This window comes from Notechis scutatus, chromosome 2 (assembly GCF_049901735.1).
Source record: "Notechis scutatus isolate UNSWTSFEM ecotype Mainland chromosome 2, rNotScu1.2, whole genome shotgun sequence".
In the NCBI taxonomy this organism is placed as follows: domain Eukaryota; kingdom Metazoa; phylum Chordata; class Lepidosauria; order Squamata; family Elapidae; genus Notechis; species Notechis scutatus.
The window spans coordinates 154485997-154506755 of NC_142010.1; the positions used below are offsets into that span (position 1 = coordinate 154485997).

General features: G+C 39.4%; 1 protein-coding gene across 1 annotated transcript in view; it reads right to left on the reverse strand.

Moving 5' to 3' along the window:
- Positions 1–2155: 2155 nt before the first annotated feature.
- Positions 2156–20759, reverse strand: part of LOC113429287 (A.superbus venom factor 1) — a 28579-nt gene continuing 9975 nt past the window's right edge. Inside the window, exons 9-23 of the mRNA XM_087956911.1 lie at positions 20464–20673; positions 20146–20340; positions 19770–19931; positions 19539–19668; positions 18368–18442; positions 16221–16421; positions 14837–14948; positions 13203–13288; positions 12943–13082; positions 11900–12112; positions 8937–9000; positions 8539–8625; positions 6782–6985; positions 6107–6182; positions 2156–3187 (exon numbers count right to left, since the gene is read on the reverse strand). Coding sequence (XP_087813037.1) covers positions 2959–3187; positions 6107–6182; positions 6782–6985; positions 8539–8625; positions 8937–9000; positions 11900–12112; positions 12943–13082; positions 13203–13288; positions 14837–14948; positions 16221–16421; positions 18368–18442; positions 19539–19668; positions 19770–19931; positions 20146–20340; positions 20464–20673 — 2184 coding nt within the window. The 3' untranslated portion in view covers positions 2156–2958. The remainder of the gene's footprint in view (positions 3188–6106; positions 6183–6781; positions 6986–8538; positions 8626–8936; positions 9001–11899; positions 12113–12942; positions 13083–13202; positions 13289–14836; positions 14949–16220; positions 16422–18367; positions 18443–19538; positions 19669–19769; positions 19932–20145; positions 20341–20463; positions 20674–20759) is intronic.

The following is a 20759-nucleotide window of genomic DNA, read 5'->3' on the forward strand; positions in this document are numbered from 1 at the left end:
TCAGTGGAAGAAGAAGGGGGGGAGTTGGTACAAGTAATCCTTTTTGATGTAACCTGAATATATTAAATCTTATATTGAATCTGTATAACCTGCACATGATATACAACCGGAGGATGGGAGCCAGATGTCCAGAAATCTGTCACCTCTTGAAGAGATAGCAAGCGGAGAAGGGACCATAAAAATTCCAGCTCTGGAAGATACTCCCTGGGAAACTCTTCAAAAGATACATTCTCAGAGAAGGGGAGGGGGGAATGAACATGTTGGTTCTTTGTTTGACAAAATACACATCTAAATAAGGGGAGGGGTCCTAACTCCCCTTGTCTATTACTGCATGCCTGCGAGCATTTAGACTCTGCTTTGACTAGTGCTGGGATCACTCCCTTTCAATTTAAAATGCTTATTTCCAGAAGTTCATTCTTTTCAGTTGAAGGGGAAAAGTCCAGCGCTTACACTATGTACAGTCAATACCCAAAAGATATTGAAGGAAAGGTAGATACAAAGCTAACATGGAGCTGGTTGAGATTAGGGGTGCTGAAGAAAGAAACCGAAGGCTTAATTTTGACTGCCCAAGAACAAGCCCTGTAGATCTATGAAAGCAAAAATTCAACATATCAGTATATACACAATATCTCAGATAAAATACACACACACACACACACACACACACACACACACAATTTCTCCAAGAGTTTGGATTGGACAAATGTGCCACACTCACTATCAAACAAGGAAAGGAAAAGAAAAGGAAAATAGTGAAAACTGAAGGAATTAAGATAACCCATGAAAATAACATTAAGAGTCTGGATGAAGATGATTACTACAAATACCTGGGTATCTTTCAAGCTGACAACATCAAGCACACTGAAGTCAAGAAAAAAAAATTAGAGGTGAATACATCAAGAGAGTGAAAAGGTCCAAACTCAATGGGGGAAATACCAGCAATCAACACCTGGGAAATACCAGTCATTAGGTACACAGCTGGATTAGTGAACTGGACTCAGAATTAAAAGCAATGGATAGGAAGACCAGAAAAATAATGACAATGAATCATGCCCTTCATCCTTGCAGCGACATTGACAGACTCTTATCTACCATGGCAAATAGGTGGGCATGGAATGTTGCAAGTCCATCAGTTGGTTGAAGAAGAAAAAATGGCTTTGGAAGAATATCTGAAGGACAATGAAGAAGTTGCACTGAAGTTAATATGCCAGGAAGGCTTGCTGACTACCAGAGACCAAAGTGGCCTCCAAGAAAGACCAAATGAAGAACAGAACGGAGGCATGGGAAGACAAAGCACTACATGGCCAGTACATTAAAAAAAATAGCAGGGAAAGCAGATAACAAGAAGACTTGGCAATGGCTAAGAGCAGGGCAGTTAAAGAAAGAGCGCAAGGGATTAATTCTGGCTGTGTAAGACCAAGCCTTAACGACAAATGTATACAAAGCCAGAATTGAGAAGACAGAAACAGACAGTACATTCCACCTATGCAAAGAAGCTGAAGAAACAGTGGACCACCTGGTAAGCTGCTGCAAGGAGATTGCACAAACTGACTACAAGCAGCGGCATGACTAAGTAGCAACAATGGTGCATTGGAAGATCTGCAAGAAATATCATTTGCCTGTAAGCAAGAACTGGTTGGACCATAAAATAGAAAAAGTCATAGAAAATGAAAAAGTTAAATTGCTCTGGGACTTCAAAATCCAGACAGATAGGCACCTGCCACATAACACCCCAGACTTAACAGTTGTCGATCAGAAAGACAAAAAAGTCTGGATAGTGGATGTGGCAGAGCCTGGAGACAGCAGAAGAGAAGAGAAAGAACTGGAGAAGATAACAAAATATAAAGACGTACAAATAGAAATAGAATGACTATGGCAAAGGCAAGCAAGGGTAGTGCCAATAGTAATAGGCACCTTGGGTGCAGTCCCAAAACAACTGGAACATCACTTGAACACTACATGCATTGACAAATTTGCCATCAGTTAATTGCAGAAGGCAGCTTTACTTGGAACAGCTTCCATCCTGCGGCGATATCTGTAACACCATCAACCACCCAGAGTTGCCTATCCCAGGTCCGATAGACAAAAATGCCAAACCCAGTCTGAACATCTAGCTGACTGTGCAATGAATAATAGTAATAATTTCTTGAATGTTCAGTTGACTGAATTTCATGTTTAATGAATAAGGTATATAATAATAATAATACCAGTCATGGGAACATAAAGTGGAAAAAGTTGTCGAAAATACGAAGGTGAAGATCTTGTGGGACTTTTGAATACAGATGGATTGTCATTTGGAACACAACACACCAGATATTATAGTTGTCAAAAACTGAAACATACACTTTATTGATATCACAGTACTAGGAGACGCCAGAGTTGAAGAAAAAGAACTGGAAAAAATCATGAAATATTGCGACCTAGCCATCGAAACCATGCAATTATGAATGAAACATGTAACAGTGATACCCACTGTCACCAGGGCACTTGGTACCATGTCCAAGAACTTTGCAAAATACATCAAGAAGTTGCAGCTTCCTGTTGTAGCACCAGTGGAGCTGCAAAAGACTGCGCAGCTCAGAACAACATACATTTTAAGAAGATACTTGGTTGATGCCTAAGATGCTGGCAGCAACCTGTATTAACCATCTGAGCCAGTCAATGATATTTGTGATACATTTTTAAATGGTCAGTTGACTGAGTTTCATGTTTAATGAATAAAAGTTTATAATAATACCTCCCAATTTGAACATCTGGCTGACTGTGTAACAAACAATAATAATAAAATAATGATATATATCTGCATGTCCTGTCTGAATTCCTGTACAGCTCTTGGCTGGCCAATATCATTAGAGAAAAAGCTAGCAATGCACCCCTTGCACAGTACATTTTAAATTATTATTTTTTTAATACCTGGGTTTGGATTTTTGTTAAGAACTTGAAAATCTCTGGATTTATTTAAATCAAACAGGGAGGGAAGGAGGGAGGGAGGGAGGGAGGGAGGGGGGAGGAAGGAGACCGTACCAGCATTTCTCCATGGATCACAGGGGCATTTTCTTTGAACACTCCATCTGGTTGTTGCCTGTTTAGAATGAGCCACTTCACACCTCCACAAATGATTTCATGGTTAATGTCTTTTACCATTTTGGCAGCCATGGCAAAGACTTTTACAACATATGCTGTTAGCCTGTAAAGAAGATAGTGCATTAATTAATCATTTAAATGAAGAACTTAATACAAGTAATTGCTTGCTTGGTTTTATAAGCCAAATATTACTAGGTTGCTGTTAGCTAGGAGGGAGAGAGGAAGAGTGGTTTGTCCAGAGTTATCACATCACTACATTATGGAACAACAAGAGTAGAAGATGTGCATGTGTTGATGGGAAACAATCAAGATTAAAATGAGTTGTCCTCGTCTCTCATCTCTCCTTCAACCTAGGAAGGAAAAAGAGGACAGAAAAAGACTAACCCAGGTCTCCACCCAGGACTCAAGGCAGTATGAGGAGAAATAGTGCATCAAATTAGTTTAAAAGGAATTACACTGTTGTTATATCACAACAGTGCACAGGAACTTTGGAAGAAATGCAGAGTAAGAGTTAAGAGAATGAGAATTCCTTAATTCAGTTCTTGTGACTTATCAAAGACAAATTGCTCTATATGGGTTAGTAATAGTCAATGGAACTGAGTACTTTCAGAGGGTAGCTCCCCACTGAAATAGTATAACTATCTATTCAGAGAGCCACTTTGCAGCAGTCATGAAGGTCCTGGCCTAGAGAGCAGATTGTGCATTCTAGCCTTCCTTAGGGATTAAATTATGTGCATACTTGTTAAAAAAGCTCTCCTCTGCCATTGCAGCACCCCTAAGCATTATATATGAGATATCATTCAGAACCAGATCCTTACCGAACCTATTAGCTACATTCATCCCTATCTTCAAAAAAGGTGACCCCAGCCTGGTTGAAAACTACAGACCAATCTCACTGTGTTGTGTCACGTGCAAAGTCATGGAAGCAATCATTAACCAATTCATCACCCTCCACTTAGAGTCAAACAACCTACTCTCCAAAAAACAATTTGGTTTCAGGAAAAAATTGTCCTGCAACCTACAACTCCTACACTGCAAAAACATATGGACTACTCTACTTGACCAGGGTAAAGCAATTGACACAATTTGCATAGACTTCTGCAAAGCCTTTGATTCAGTGGTACATGACAAACTACTGTTAAAACTAAACTCTTATGGCATTTCTGGATCCCTTCGTAAGTGGATTACTGCATTCCTGTCAAGCAGGCAACAAATAGTAAAAATAGGGAGCGCTATATCAAACCCTGCTCCAGTTAACAGTGGTGTCCCCCAAGGCAGCATTCTAGGATCCACACTCTTTATATAAATTACCTTTGCGGTCACCTTATAAGCAACTGCATCCTCTTTGCGGATGAGGTAAAACTATTCAACACCACCGACAATGCTACTGTTCTTCAAAGTGACTTTGATTTTGTGTCTGAATGGTCAAACAATTGGCAACTCCAAATCTCGACCAACAAATGCTCTGTCCTACACATTGGTAAAAAAAATCAGTACACCAAATACAAGCTAGGTGGATATGACCTCATTGACGACCCTCACTCTGTCAAGGACCTCGGAGTACTCATATCTAATGACTACAGTTCACTGTAACAGCATTGCCAAAAAGGCATTAAGCTTCTCCTCTAGAAATATAAAATTGCTAACTAAGGCATACAAAACCTTTGCTAGACCAATACTCGAATGCAGCTCATCTGTCTGGAATCCGCACTGTATATCGGACATTAATACAATTGAGCGAGTCCAGAAGTATTTCACGAGGAGAGTACTACACTCCTCTGCTCGTAACAGAATACCCTATATCACCAGGCTTGAAATTTTGGGCTTGGACAACCTTGAACTACGCCACCTATGGTTGGACTTAAGCATAGCACACAAAATTATCTGCTACAATGTTCTACCAGTCAATGACTACTTCAGCTTCAACTGCAACAATACAAGAGCACACAACAGATACAAACTCAAAGTTAACTGCTCCAAACTTGATTGCAGAAAGTATGACTTCAGCAACAGAGTGGTCAATGCCTGGAATGCACTACCTGACTCTGTTGTTACATCCTCTAACCCCATTCCTTTAACCTCAAAATATCCACTATTGACCTCACCCCATTCCTTAAGAGGTCTGTAAGGGTCGTGCATAAGTGCACCATCGTGCCTACCGTCCCTGTCCTATTGTCCCCGTTTATTCGTACCTATTTTCTGTATTCTTACTCATGTTTATGCTTATACCTATTATCTTGTAAGCAATTGACAAATCAATTAAATAAATAAAGCCAGCTTGGTGCCTCTGTTAGCCCAGTTCACCTCACAGGGCTATTGTTATGAGGAAAATAGAAGGCAGCAATATTAAGTATGTTCATCACCCTGAACTAATCAAAGAGAAAAAATTTTAGTAAGATAACAGCAGCAGCAACTCAATCCCATGGAATCAGTGTTTCAAGTGCTTCTACTATCTTGAAGTAGGACATTCTGATTCTTACTTTAATGAGAAAAAAAATAGAACTGATTGATACTAAATGCTAGACATGAGAAGACAAGAGGGAGACCTATTATATGGGTAAGAGTATTTTGACTGAAAAGAGTATTTTGACTGAAAACTGAAAGGATTTTGGCTGAAGCATAGCCTAGAAAGGAGCTATTAGAAAGAAGGGAATGGTAGGTAGAAAGAAATGAAGAAAGCCAAAAAAAAAAAAATACAAGACAGAGAATCAGATGCTGCAGCAGAAGTTAGAAAATGAAAATATGTGAACATTTATAGAGAAAGTTAGAGGAAAGCCTTTTCATGATCTGAAACAGATGTGCTATTCAGCAAGTTCTGACCAGTTCTGGAGAACCAGTAGCAGAAATTTTCAGCAGTTCAGAGAACTGGCAAATATCACCTCTGACTGGAGATTTTACAGTATCCTTCCCCTGCCACTCCCACCAAGCCATGCCCACAGAACCGGTAGTAAAAAAACTTGAATCCCACCACTGATCTGAAAGTAATGGCTATATTTTTATAGTAATGGCTATATTTCCCTACCAAGAACTAGATGCACGATTTGGAAATGCTGCATAGGAATGATCTGGTTTTTTGTACACCATCTGCTGCGCATAACCTGAAAAGAGACAAGATAGAGAGAGCTGTGAAATTTAGCTCCAGTCACACTTGCATACAGAACAGTTTTGCACTCTTCTTTCTCTGCTGTGTGCCTCATTGGAGCTGTTTTTCCTTTGCACAATTGTTTTGATTTGTGTTCTTGACTATCCCACTCTGCCATGAGATTCTGAAAGCAAGCAACCTTAACAACAACAACAACAACAACAACAGGAGCTGAAGACTGCTGTCCTGTATTCCTGAAAAACAAGCATTCAATAGCAGAACAATACTTCTAAACTCACTACAAAAGACATGAAAATGTCTTTCCTTTTATAGAATATTGTGATAATTCCATGAGTCCATATTTAAATATTTCTCAGCAGTTACTATGACCACCTCTACCCCTCCAGACTGAAGAAGCGATATCCTTAGCTAAGCGAGCAGAAAGCTACCTTGTGAAAGAAAAACAATAACAACAACAACAAAGAGTCCCACCATACATTTAAGAACACTTGGCTTCTCGATTTCTGTGGGTCTTCTATTTATTCATTTTAGGGATTAATGAAACTGACATCTCCATCCCCTGAGGAAAACAAGTCTGGAGAGAATTTGCCTTACCTTTCATGATCTGTTTGACAGCTTCAGTCCTGCGATCCACGCCAAGATTCTCCCATTGCCCTGTTGCGTCCAAGTAATAGGTGGCAATGACCGATGGAGTCATGGTGATCATATTTTGCTCCCCACAGCCAGAAGGAGTAATAATGAGATGACTGAGTTTACTTCCATCAATTGAGTTTTCAATAATCTGAGCCACAGGGTCACCTGAATGTGAAAAAATTGCCACACGTGTTAGAAATTAGAGCATTCTTTAGCATTTTCTTTAGAGCATTGACCATAGCGTAATTAGGTTCCATCCAGGACTAATTTGAAGGTTTATTAACTGATTTATTTATTTCTGTTTCAAGATTCTTTAGCAGTTCTGGGTGGCTTACAGTTAAAAAGAAGAATCAATATATATAGAAAAGGATGCAGCTGACCAAAAGATTGTCAGGCCTGTCCTAGATTGAGCATTTAGAAAAGAAAGACCCTCAACTTCATTTGCAGTGAAAGGTATACTTTTACTAAAGCCAAGTGGTTACCCCACCCCCCCCAGTCATCTTAGTAGTATCCAATAAAGTTTAAATTAGTTGTTTTGGCAACAGTTCTGAGGTTTGGTGTCTCTTTGATAGGTGTTCGCATTCTACCTCTATGCCTGTGTCCTTGAATGGTTCAACCAGTGTCTGGTTGGCACTTCTGGTTCCTGTCATACCCCCTCCCTGCATTCACCTTTCCCTCCCCCCATACTTTATGGCAGGCTGCCATCAAAGTCAAGTAGGGTTGAAGCAGTGTGATGGCAGTTCTGGCACTAACTCAATACCAGTAGAAAACCAAACTTTTGCAGGGACTCCACAAGGAAAACCACCTATTTTTTAAAGGACTTTCTGAATGTCATTAGAGTTGGACCTGTGTGGATCTGGGGGAGAATGGCATTCCAGAGGGCAGACACTGAGCAGAGAAGAAAAGCTTTCTATAAGATTATGCTGTTTAAACAACAGGACTTGGAAGACATTTATTTTATTTATTTATTTATTTATTTTTATTTATTTTGTCAAGCAATTATAAGATAACAGGTATAAGTATAAACATAGTTATGGATACATGAAATGGATACATATAAGAAAAATAAAAAGAAACAATAGGACAGGGACGGTAGGCACGCTGGTGCGCTTATGCACGCCCCCTACAGACCTCTTAGGAAAGGGGTGAGGTCAAGTAGTAGACAGTCTAAGCTTAAAGTTTTTGGGGTTTGGGGAAGAAACCACAGAGTCAGGTAGAGTATTCCAGACATTGACCACTTTGTTGCTGAAGTCATATTTCCTGCAATCAAGTTTGGTGTGGTTTACCTTGAGTTTGTATCTATTGTGTGCTCTTGTATTGTTATGGTTGAAGCTGAAGTACTCATTGACAGGTAGGACATTGCAATGTATAATTTTATATACTATACTTAGATCCGATGGAAGGTGGCGTAGTTCTAGGTTTTCTAGGTCTAGAATTTCAAGTCTGGTGGCATAAGGACATCCACTTTGATTTCACCAGATGGGCAAAAGTAATAAGGTTAAATGTCAGAAATGGGACAGATCTACTGTATCTGTGAATCCAATAAGGAAGGCTATGATCTATACTCCATCTATTCAGGGACAAAAAAAATAGGGAGATATTGTTCTAAGGAGTCCATCTACAGCACCAGTAGATGGTAACAAAATTGGGCTGGTGACTATTTCATCTTCTAAATTTAACAGATGTAGGAGCCTGGGTTTCAAATAACTAGTTCTTACCTAGAACAGAAATCTTGGTCTCAATTTCTGTTTCAGGCACCTTGTCATCTAATTTATTGGCTATGACCGTTTGTTCCTGGGTTCCATCTAAAAAATAAAAAATAAAATGAGGAAAATTACAGGAAAAGAAATACCACATTACACATCAGATATCTCTTTGACATTATTTCTAATAATCATTTGTAAATGGAATTCAACACAGTTATTTTATTAAGCACTTAACAGAAAGGAATATAATTGTCTTAAGCACATAACGTTTGCAAAATAAAATAACTTTTATTTGCAACTGGCATGGTAAAAAGAGCCTCTCCTTTCTCTGGAAACAATAAAGCATGTGGGTGAAAGGACTTAGTAAAAGGTATAATGGGAATTAATGAGTAAGAATGGGAGTTACTCACCAACTCCTTTTACGCTTGGGTCCAGTTCAATAACAGTCACAATATTTTTCCGTTCCCCTTCGGGCTGTTATAGAAAAAGACATCAGAATACTCTTTTCTGAGAGCCTCGTTGCAAATCAAAATATCATGCATGACAGCAGCAAATACTTCAAAATGGAAATTACAAATTAAAAAGACTCCTCTGTAGCATCTCTTAGAAATGTAGTAAAATATTCAGAATTGGTGCTTGGATGCACAATAGGAAAAGACCTAGGTCACCCTCATATCTTCTCAATAGCCAAATCAGCATGGCCCTCTATTAAGGATTCATTTCTATTCCACCAGTCCACATGGGCTCTTAATGGATCCTTGCCCCTTCCTATAGCTGAATATCCTGGGGGCCCTGGGCTTCCTTATCTCAGATTAAGGGTGAGTGGGCCAGAATGTCTCTGGTCACAAAATAGATTCTTACTTATTCTTACTGTACTTTCTTCCTCTCCAATAACAGCTGCTGTATGTTATGTGTGTAGCCCTGCCTCTCACAGAGTGATGTTCCATATATCCGATGAAGTTTTGATGATAAAAGCATTGCCAGTCTTTAAAATGTTGCAATGCTGATATGACTTTTGTTGCACAAGAGTAACACTCCTCGTCCTCTAGAAACAGTTTAACAATGAAGTCAGCCCTGTTGCTATTTGGGCTTAGCCTATCTTGGGTGACTTCCAGATAAGTTAGACTTGCCTGTGGTGATTGTGAATTCTGGGATATATCTTGGGATCTATTGTCCCAGCACGTGCTTTGGTAAGAGTCCCAAAGGGCCTTCCTCCCACATACATGTGCCCAGGAATATCTAAATAACAGGAAGCATCATCCAAAGCGATTTTTCTCCAGAACTCACTGAAATTCACAGGGGTTTATGATTTTCTCCTAATTTTCTTTAAATTTTATGTTATTATTTTACTATTTTATACAAAATACAATCCTATGCCAACCCATTCATCAATCTGTTCCACCATGGAACTTTAAATACTAGTTGCATCCTGGGTGTTAAATAGTACTGTTATCCTACAGTAATATTCTTGGGGGTCAAACATTCATGCTATTGCTTTACTTCTAATTTCTAATAAAAATCAGTGCTAACTGATTTTAATGCTTTAATTTCTGTTAGGTTGCTGTACTTTGGTCATATCAAAGAATGTATTCACATGTGATTTTATCATCTAAATATGCAGCCCTACTTCTATTTATCTATTTGTTCAGTCTTTCCCAACTTGATACTTTCCAGATACGTTGAATAACATTCCAGTTATCCCCAATTACCCTACCAATATCCATATATAGCCTTCTAAAATTGCTTTTGATGATTTGCCAGTCTCTGAAACTGTTTGTAGTGATCGAAACAACCAAGAGTTTAGGAAGGAAGGGTTTTGCATCCATCTGTCAAACTTCCTGGCATAAAGAAATGCAAGAATGCCTTCCTGTGGTCAAATAACAGATTACAAGTACAGGTAGTCCTCAACTTATGACAATGGAGCCCAAAGTTTCTGTTGCTAAATGAGTCATTTGATAAGTGAGTTTTGCCCCATTTTACAACCTTTCTTGCTAAGTGAATCACTGTGGTTGTTAATTTAGTAACATAGCTGTAAAGTGAAATTGGCTTCCTCATTGGTTTTGCCTATCAGAAGGTCACAAACGTTGATCACATGACCCTGGGACACTGCAACCATCATAAATATGAGCCAGTTGCCAAGCATCTGAATTCTGATCATGTGACCATGGCGATGCTGCCATATTCGAAAGTGTGAAAAACAGTCATAAGTTACTATTTCAGCATCGCTGTAACTTTGAACAGTCACCAAATGACTACCTGTACCAGACACTAGCAGATCGCAACTTGCAATATTAATGGCAGCTAGCCTTGTATTGCATTTTTATTATACTCAGTCTTCAGTATGAATTATTTTTGAAGGGAATCAACTGCACTCACTTCCTAGTGGTTGACAATTATTTTTCAAATCTGTTTCTAACCATCGTTCCCCAATCTTCTGCTCCCAAACTTCATTTTGAAAATCTTGTTCTCAATAGCTGAGACCTATCCATTCAGCCCCAGCTTGAGCTGTTGTGTATAGTTGAGTTTGAATGGCTTCTATTTCTATGGTTTTGAAATGGCTGGTTTGATATTTCTCTTTTCAGAATTCAATAAGTGTTATTACATTTTTTTAAAATTTGTGGTGGGCAAGCATTTTATGGGTGAAGACAAAGATGTTATCCCATTCCAGTCCAGGGATAGGAGGGGAAACACATAACTACCCTGGCAATACCACAGTGCCTTGTCCTGTGCCCAGGAAGCCAGACCAGCCTAGGGAACTCCTAAATTAATCTGACTAGTCACCCAACATACTTTCTTTTTCTTTTTGGCAGTATTGCTATTGTTGTGGACTATTTTAGCTGCTTGGTCTTCACACTACTGAAGTCTCACACCCAGCCACCTACCCACCAAATCACACCACTGAAGGGTAAAGGGTAATTGTTTCATGTGGCAGGGATTTTTTTTTTATTGCAACTGGGGGAGGGATTGGGAGGTGGGGGAGAAAAACTGGACTAAAAGAATCCTGGCTGCAACATATTTGGAGCATATTTGCTTTGCATGAAAGAATTCTCCTAAGCAATGAGCTCTGCCCCCATTCTGCCATTTTCAAACCAACTGATTTTTGCTATGAGAAGATTCTAGGAGTTTTCAAAAGACAATCAGAACATCAATATAGTCCAAGATGAATAATAAACCAGACCATTTTAGCCACTATGGTAGATATGTCACTTTGTGTTGTTACAAATTATGTTTTGAGACCCAAAGGCCTTTTTGTTGCAATAGGGGAAGATGCATTCATTAATAAAATTATGGTAAATAGTCTTTATCTACAGCAATCTCTGGTTATCGCTTCTCTTTCTCCAAGAGCCAAAATGTAACCCCACTTGTTACTTACTACAACTTTCAGCTTCTTCCTCACACCATCGGACGCCAACTCTCCCCGGACACTCGCTTTGACCTCAATATCATGTAATCCTTGCTGTAATGGGACTATCACAAACGGTACCGCCCAGGAGGACAGGGCTCTAACTGGGACCTGCACTCGGTATCTTTGTCCTTCTGTGGAAGCACTGCAGAAGGCTGGGTTGTATAACAGTTCCACTCGCACCTAGTGGAGGTGAAAAAAAGCACATAAGCCACCAGGCAGCTTTGGCCATAAGAATCATTTAAAATCCAGCTTTCCCATAGATGACACAAACACATTCCCCACCAAATCTGTCCCTACACCAGCAAATCATTGTGACACATGGAAGGAAAGACAGAAGAAGGGTACACACAGAGCACACATACATCATATCATGCAATTTATCCTTCCCTTTGCTTCTTCATAGACTGGTAGAAAATAGGACTGTGTGAACAAGTCAGCATTTATACAAATAAAGCCACCCAAATACCTGAGCCCCATAAGTGCACTTTTAAATGGAAAACACAAATGGAGCAGAGATGATGATCTAAACCAGTGTTTCTTAAAGTGTGATCTGAAGAGGGGTCCTCTAAAACCCTCACAGGGGCTCACAATATCAGAATTATTTGCCAGGCAGTAAAGGTATTTGCAAACATTTCTCATTATTATGTTATTTTTTTCATAATATTGTTTTTATATTATTCAGTAAATATTCTGCAAATGCATCCCTTTTAATTTTTAATATGGTAAAGATTGATAAATGTAGCCCATGGGAATAGAAGCTCTTTGGGGGCCCTCCATAATGTTTAAAAGCGGGAAGAGGTTCTGACAGCAAAATGTTTAAGCAGCTCTGGTCCAAACAGTCTTGCCAAATCTGCCCACCATTAACTCCATCACTGGCACTTTTTTATTGGTCAGAGTGGCTTAGAGTTGGAAATACATAAAGTTTGTCTGTCAAAGAATTGATAGCAACACAAGACATGCACATTTCCTAATTTCTAGACCCGCACTCTTGTCACAGTCCCAAAACTTACATAAATATCCTCGTCAATGTAGTTGTACAAAACAGCTCGAATCTCCACCTGCTCATTCTTCACTACTGAATACGGCACTCGAAGTTCAATGAAGAAGTCTTTCATGACTGTTATTTCATAAGGTTCAGCCACGCAGATCCCTGCAAGGAAGGCCAATGGCAAAGCCCAACAACAACAACCCCCCCAAAAAAAGTTAGTTCTACTTTAATTCTTAGGTGTTTTTCACCCCTGCCAACTTTCTATCATTCATATTTCTTTACCTTTGGTGGGTGCAATGCTCACAGCCAGCACCTCCCAGGTTGTGATGGAATCCCTCAGATAAAAAGATAGTGTCTTGCTTGAAATCCTAGGGACAAAATGAAACGTGACACATACTTTACAGAGCTATTATACTGTGCATTTTAAAACTAGTATAGATAGACAACTTCTACAACTACCAATCATACAGCATCCTTCCTTCCAAAAGGGTCTGAGAATCAATGGGAAATACAAACAAGTTCCACATGGAAGTTGTTGTCAGCTATTTCTCCCATTAAATTCTAAGTTTGCAACAGAGGCAGAGGTGGTATTCAGCAGGTTCCGACTAGTTCTGGAGAACCGGTAGCAGAAAGTTTTAGTAGTTCGGAGAACTGGCAAATACCACCTCTGACTGGAGATTTTACAGTATCCTTCCCCTGCCACGCCCACCAAGCCACATCCACAGAACCGGTAGTAAAAAAAATTGAATCCCATCACTGAACAGAGGGGCTTCAAAATAAAACACCCATTTTGAAAGCAATCAACAGTAATATGGGAAACAGATATGACAATGCAATTTGATTGCTTCTGGATAAATAATAAACTACCTTTTCATAACTTTGAAATCAACTTCAAGGTGACTCACTGTCACATTTCCTTTAAGCTTCCAAAGCTGCCATGTGATGGGAGATGATGCACAACAAACTGGTCTAGTCCAAGTGGCAAGAGCTGAAAAGCAGCTTTCTCCACAGCTACCATTTCCTGATCCTTCTACTGTTCTCCATATAGTAGAACCCAAGGGGAAAGGTGCATTATTGCTGCTAATGGAATCCTTCAGTGTGAAGCAGTGTGAGAAGTGGAAAACAGCATATACCAATGTATATCTCTACTTGGCTGAAACTAGTTTTTTTCCCAATGGACCTAGGTCCTTTGTTCATGACTGATAAATCTGGATCCACTTGGCTAAGATTAATTTATCAAAATTCATGGCTTTTCAAAGGATGGTGTGAGTTTAAGCCTTAAACAATCAATTATGGATGCAGAAAGATAATTACATTTGTCGGCCTTTCCTTTTTTAAACCAGCAAAATATTAAAACTAAATATTCATCTTTAAATTTAGAAGAGCCTAAACCTTAGCACGTTTTAAACATTTCCAGCAACTATTCCTGTAGGAAAGTTTGGAGAAATCCCATATCTTTAGGACTCTGTCCTTGTGACAAAGAGGCAGTTGAAAATACAATTGATGCATTGATGCACTTATAGAAAACATGGGTCCAGGTCTTCTATTCCCCTTTTTAAATAAACTTCTGGCTCACTCAGATTTATTTTATGGAGAATTGTTATAATCATTCAGTTTCATTACAGTTCACCAATATGATTCAGTTTCTTTGAATGTGGCAAAAATACTTTTTGTAAAACCAATTGTAATTAGTCATCATTTCTACCCTTTTAAAATGGAATTCTGGTCATTGGCCATAATAAAGACAGTGACGAACAAGTAGTTTTTTTTCTTCTAAAGAAGGTGAATAAACCCCAGGTTTCATTCAGGACCTTTTCTGATCCTTTCCTCTTGGAAGAGACACCATCTTCCCCATTCCTGTAAAAATTCTGCAATAACTGAAAAGTGAGTTAATGTAAACAGCAGAACTCCAATACCCTTGACTGTTAGGCGGCTCTTTCAAGTCCTCTGTTAGCCAAAGCCAGCTCTCAGGAAAATCAGACCTGGAGATGATGTTGTCCTCTCCAAATAATTCATCTTCAAAATCACCTGGAAAACAGAACGCGAGTTGGTATAAGGTACTCTTTTTTAGCAATACTTTATTAAATAAGCCCCAGTTAACTAGATAGCTATTTTCAAAAATAGTAGGCATCTCTGTGTTTTCGTTAATCACAGTATACTTTCCCTCACTTGTTATCTACCATAAAGTACTGACATGCAAACTGGCATTCTTTCAATGGTTCAATTTCTTTCTTGAAAACTCAAGCTATTCAGAATGAGGCACTCTGTCGGTCAACAGGTACTGTTTCCATCACATACAGTATTAGATGTACTAGCAAGGACATGATGAGAATTAATAATTGTTTCTGTAACATGTATACATAAAATAAAATTAAGAAATAATGAATTTTCAGTCGGACATGGAAAGCAAAAATTTAAAAAAACAATTATCTATCAGGGCAAGGAAAATCAAGGCCATATTTCTTTCTAATCCTCTCCCTGTCTTGTTGACACTTCAAAGTGCAGCTCTCTCACAACAATGCTTATTTATTCTCTTTTCTTCAGGAGGGTTTACACCAGAGGTGGGCTACACTTTTGTTGACAAGGGGTTCGCTGGTTGTGAGCATGCACACGCACTGGTTCACATGTATTTTGCACATAAAAAAGGCATTCAACCACCCTACTATGGTTGCCATCTTGACCATTTTTAGCTCAGCCTTTTTTTAAAAATCCTTTTCAAATTCCATTTTTTTAAATCAAGGTTTTAATTTATAGTTCACTGTTCCAACTAGAGTAAAATTGAAGCAGTCTACCATTAAACCACCACCAAAGAAAGATCTGTACTTTCACCATTTTCACTCAACAAGCCCTCCAAATCATTTCTCACAACAGTTTTCTTCAACCACTGAGACCTCCCCAAAAGCTGCTGGTGCTTTAGCTGAACCAAAAGGTCACCAATATTTTAAAAAATGTGGTGGGTTGCTTTGAGAGGAAGCAGCAGATTCTTGGGTCCGCTTTAATTAAAAACAGTGATGTAATGAGAGTATGCCTGCATGCTGCGTAGACCTAACCTTGATGGGGACTGAGAGAGCCCAGGGACTGGAAGACTGGATGTGATGTGAATCCCATGAGTGAGGCCTCACTCAGCCCAACTTCTAATGTTCTATAAATTAGCAACAATGACATATAAATACATAATAATAATAACAATATGCTCCAAATGGGTTTCCAAGCCTTGGTGATGCTGTTATGTGCCACATTTTCCAGATATTGTGAACTGAATGTTCCTTTCTTTCAATAAACCCAGAACCTGCTACTTACTTCTTGCCAGAAACAACTCGCTCTCCCGTTGGTTTTCATCTCGGATCCCTTTGATGTAGCGACAGCATTCAAGGAAGGCAGCCTTACAAGCATCTCCCTCCTGGATGTATTTTGCACGCTTTTCACAAGTGTACCCCATGGGGTTCTCATGCATGCCATCTTCACAGCATTTACGCAGGTTTTGATCCTGAAACTGTGCCGCTAAAATATGGAAAATGCGTGAAACATGAGAGAATCCTATTTCTCTTAGTCATGTGCATAAAGGGAAACAAGAGACAATGAGTATCTACATAAACCAATCAAATGTGTCAGTTGTTTATCTTGTCCCAGACAGCCGGAAGGGACAGCTGAACATACTTCTCACTACTGTAGTTACTAGGGACTGTCATTTTCATAAGATTGCTTTATGGCTTATTATTGCATCTGCAATTTTGCCAGAACATTCATACTAATCTTCTGTATTTGAAAATCAATCAAATGTTGCAGTGTATCTCTACCCCTAAAATGGCACATTCTAGTTGCCATCTGCTAACAGGAGCCTTGAGTAAGCCATCACCAGCTCCTGGAAAAAACATGGGCTTTAAATCACATAAAGGCCTTTTTCTTTAGTTTTCCCTCTTCTTTCAACCAAGCCATCCCACAACTTTGCATACGGAGGAGTCCAAATGACAGTTCCTGAGTATGTGCCTTGTGGAGGTCCCTTGGGCAGGGGAAGGGATGGGTGTGTGCTTGAGGAAGATAATGGCCCCAGTCCAGCCACCAATTCATTTCTAGCTGAGAGGGATGGCCAGCTTCTCATGGCACTGGTTGTTCTGCACTGACCCTGGGCAACATCTTCCAGGCTCAGAATGGCCTTTGAATGGCATGCAGGAAGTGGGGGGCACATGCTCCTAAAAACTACTGGGAAACCCAAGGAGAAACCCAGTTCGTTTCACTTAGTTTGCATTTCAATGTAATTAAAATTAAAAACAGTTAATACAATTATTCTTCAACAAAACTCTCCCCCATGCATAACAGCTAAAAGTCATAATAGGAGAAGAACTTTTGGAGGCTTTCAGTGTTTACCCCCAAGGCTTCTGTGGACGGAATGCGCTCTGAAGGCTTCCAGTTCAACACCTGCATGCGGACAATTTCTTTGGCCACTAAATTCTGGCCCCTGGCACAGGAGGTTTACTGATCTCTCTAGGTATGGCCATTTTAGTTTACTTTGTATTGTTTATTATTTTTTGAAATAAAGCAAATAATTATATCACCAGTACAGGGGAGGCAGAATTTTTTAAAGTTTTGAATGTGGTTTTTTTTAGTTACATTGATAAATCAATAATCACTGTTTTTAAGCTTAATAGAGGCTTAAACACGTTTATTCTTAGCTTTCTCCCGAAATAATTTCTGGGTATTTTGCTGTTATTCTGTCCTGGAGATTCATTCTGTTCTGTTCTGTTCTGTTCTGTTCTGTTCTGTTCTGCTCTGCTCTGCTCTGCTCTGCTCTGCTCTGCTCTGCTCTGCTCTATTCTATTCTATTCTATTCTATTCTATTCTATTCTATTCTATTCTATTCTATTCCATTCCATTCCATTCCATTCCATTCCATTCTTTCATTCTATTCTGTCCTGGTGATTCATACGTTTCTAAAAAGGCTTTGGGGCATATAAAAGGGGCAGAGCTTTGATTGTTCAGTTGGAACTGCCATGTTGATATGCAGGCATTCCCACAGATGTTCCTAGTTTGGGGGCTGCTTGTAGTTCACTGGCCACTGACTGCTTACTTCCTGCTCATCAAGAGCAACTCTTGATCAGTGCTGCGATCCGAGAACACTCGAAAAGCAATGCTTCAAAATTTTGTGTATCAAATGTAATCTCTTTAGCTGGAACCAGTTACTGTATATTCTACATTAAACTATTGGGCCACTTTAGTACTCCCCTCATTGCACTCAGAATTCAAGCACTCAAAGTTATTGATAGGTTAAAAATGATCCTATTTAATAGAGATAATTAATTTTGTACCCTCTTGCTTGAGAAAGAAGGGAAAGGAGGATAATATTCCTCCATTCCTTCCTCCATTTTCTGATTGATTCAATAAATGCAAGTGGACTGTAGTTTTATTCTTTTACCTCAGTGTAAACAGAAACTTCATTATTTGCCACATACCTTTGCTTGCCTTGCTGTCAAGTAGCAAAACAGAACTGCGACGCCTCCGATTTGTAGGTTGAGGACACGTTGCAACTGAAGGAGGCAGAGGAGAAGAGGTGGGAACAATTATTCTTTACAATAAGAAGATAACATTCAGCACTAGTTCCTGTGAAGATAAAGCAGCTCATAGAAAGTTCACTTTAGAGCTGGGAAGGTGTAGTAGGGGAGAAAGCATAGCTCAACTCTTCATTGGGTCTGAGTTGAAGGGCTCACAGTTGAAGAAGTCAAAGAGCATCTCCAGCTTTTTCATGTTTTGCTGGACTCTTTTTCCCCCTTTGAAATGAAATGATAGGAAAAAGCAGGAAAATACCAGTGGAGGATTAGAGTGGACACTTCCTAAAATCATAGGAATAAAGTAGAAATCCTGCATTATAATTCCCTCCTCTAGAACCACCCTGAGAAACAGTGATTTGTCCTACAATTTGAGTAATCACTTGGAAGAGGATTTTGGAACCATTACATGCAGTTTAAGAACCCAATGGCCAATATTCTGTCCTTGAAATGCTGAAACACACTTCTCAGGTGTGAGGAAAACAAATCCTTAGAGGGGTGGGACATTTTAGCAAAAAAGAATCACAAAAGGAACGTGTGCTAATTGGCACATGAAAAAGGCAACCTTGAAGTGTCTGGTTCTCAGGAAGCCTGACCAAGATTTCTATGGCAACCAAACTGATCTGTTTCTTTTATTAAGGCAATAATTCTTTCTTGAATGTAGAAGTAAATTGAGGTTTGGTAATTATGAATATTTATGTTTACATCATTTACTATTTATGCATATGTATGGCTATCATTTTCTCCTCCTTTCTGAAATGTGTAAATATGAGTGAATCTTTTTGTCTGCTGGAGCTTCTTTGACTAATTTCTGGAGGTAGTTCCTACAGGGCAAATTGATAACAATACATTTTGCTTGCTTGCTTGCTTGCTTGTTTAATTAATTAATTAATTTCTAAACTGCCCATCTCAACCAAGTGCCTCTGCAGTGAGGCTTGACGATTTGCTTTGGGCCTTGTGAATTGATTCCCATATGATTTCAGTAGTATTTGATGGAGCAATGCTCTTCCCTTCGCCTCTAAATGGATTTGAAAAACCTCTGCCATCTCCCAGACATTAGCACCCATTCCCAAAATACCTGATCTCTGTTTGGTATTGAGATTAGTGCTGGTCGTCAGAGCCAGTCCAGCATCTTCAAACACACCCAGATTATTCTGGCCACCGCCAGCTGTACAGCCAAAGTCACTCTTTTCTATTGTGTCCCATATCTATTGCACATCATAGGAAAAAAAATGTTCCTCTTCAGTACTGTAAGTCGGAAAACTCTTGAAAGCTGAATGTTTGTAGCTTAAGAAATTTCTGGCCTTACCTTGGCTTGGCTAATCTTATATTTATCATTGAGAACATATACTGCTTTGTCCACAGCCACAAGACCGACCCGAGCACCTGGATCTCCTTCCAATTTGATTTTCATTGCGGCTCCTGGCTTTTGTATTCGATTGTCTCTGGAAGACGCTCCTTTCACAACCAACTGTTTATACAAAGCAAAGAACAGCTCAAAACTCTATAACAGACAGAAAAATTGCCAATTCAAGGGGAAATAGTTTTTCTATCTATCTGAACAGAAATAAATGTTTTGGGAAAAATACCCTGAAAGTGCTTTAAAATAAGCACATCTGATTTATGCAGCTATACTAAAGGGGTTCCCATGACTGCTAAGAAAGCTACTGGGAAGGCTGACTTACCGTTCCCATGCAGGTATCCTTCACATCCACCCAGACAGAGTCAGCCACAATTTCGTTGTTTCCCACTTGGTAGTAAGCCACAAACCGGAAGGCAGGGATGAGATCTGGAGTGATGCGCAGATTCATGGTCACCAGATTCTGCCCTTCTCCCCTGGGTTGCCTGCCAACCTTGAAAATCTTCCCTTTAGTCAATATCTGAGGGTGAACAAATACCGATTAATGGGAAGGTTAGAAATGATAGATTAAGCCAGTGGCTTCAAGGCTACAATATGAATTGAAATGCAGCCCCTGGATTTCCTCCAGATCTATAATACTTACAAGGTATGTGAAATATTTGATCTGGTTCAGTGAATTTGCATTGCCCCTCACATTGAAATTGACAGGTAAGTTATCTCCGGCCTTAATCTCTGTAGATGTAATAGCTACATGAAGATAGTTTCCAGATCCTCCCTGAGTTTGATAGGCTGTGGCTGTCATGGACTTTGTTGCCTGGCGTTCTCTTGGGAGGTCTCTATGGTTGGTTCTCACCTAGAGAGGATAAATATGAAGCAGTAACCTAATTAAGAAGCAACTAGAACTCTTTTTAAAGCTGGCACTTAGTGATGTTCACATGA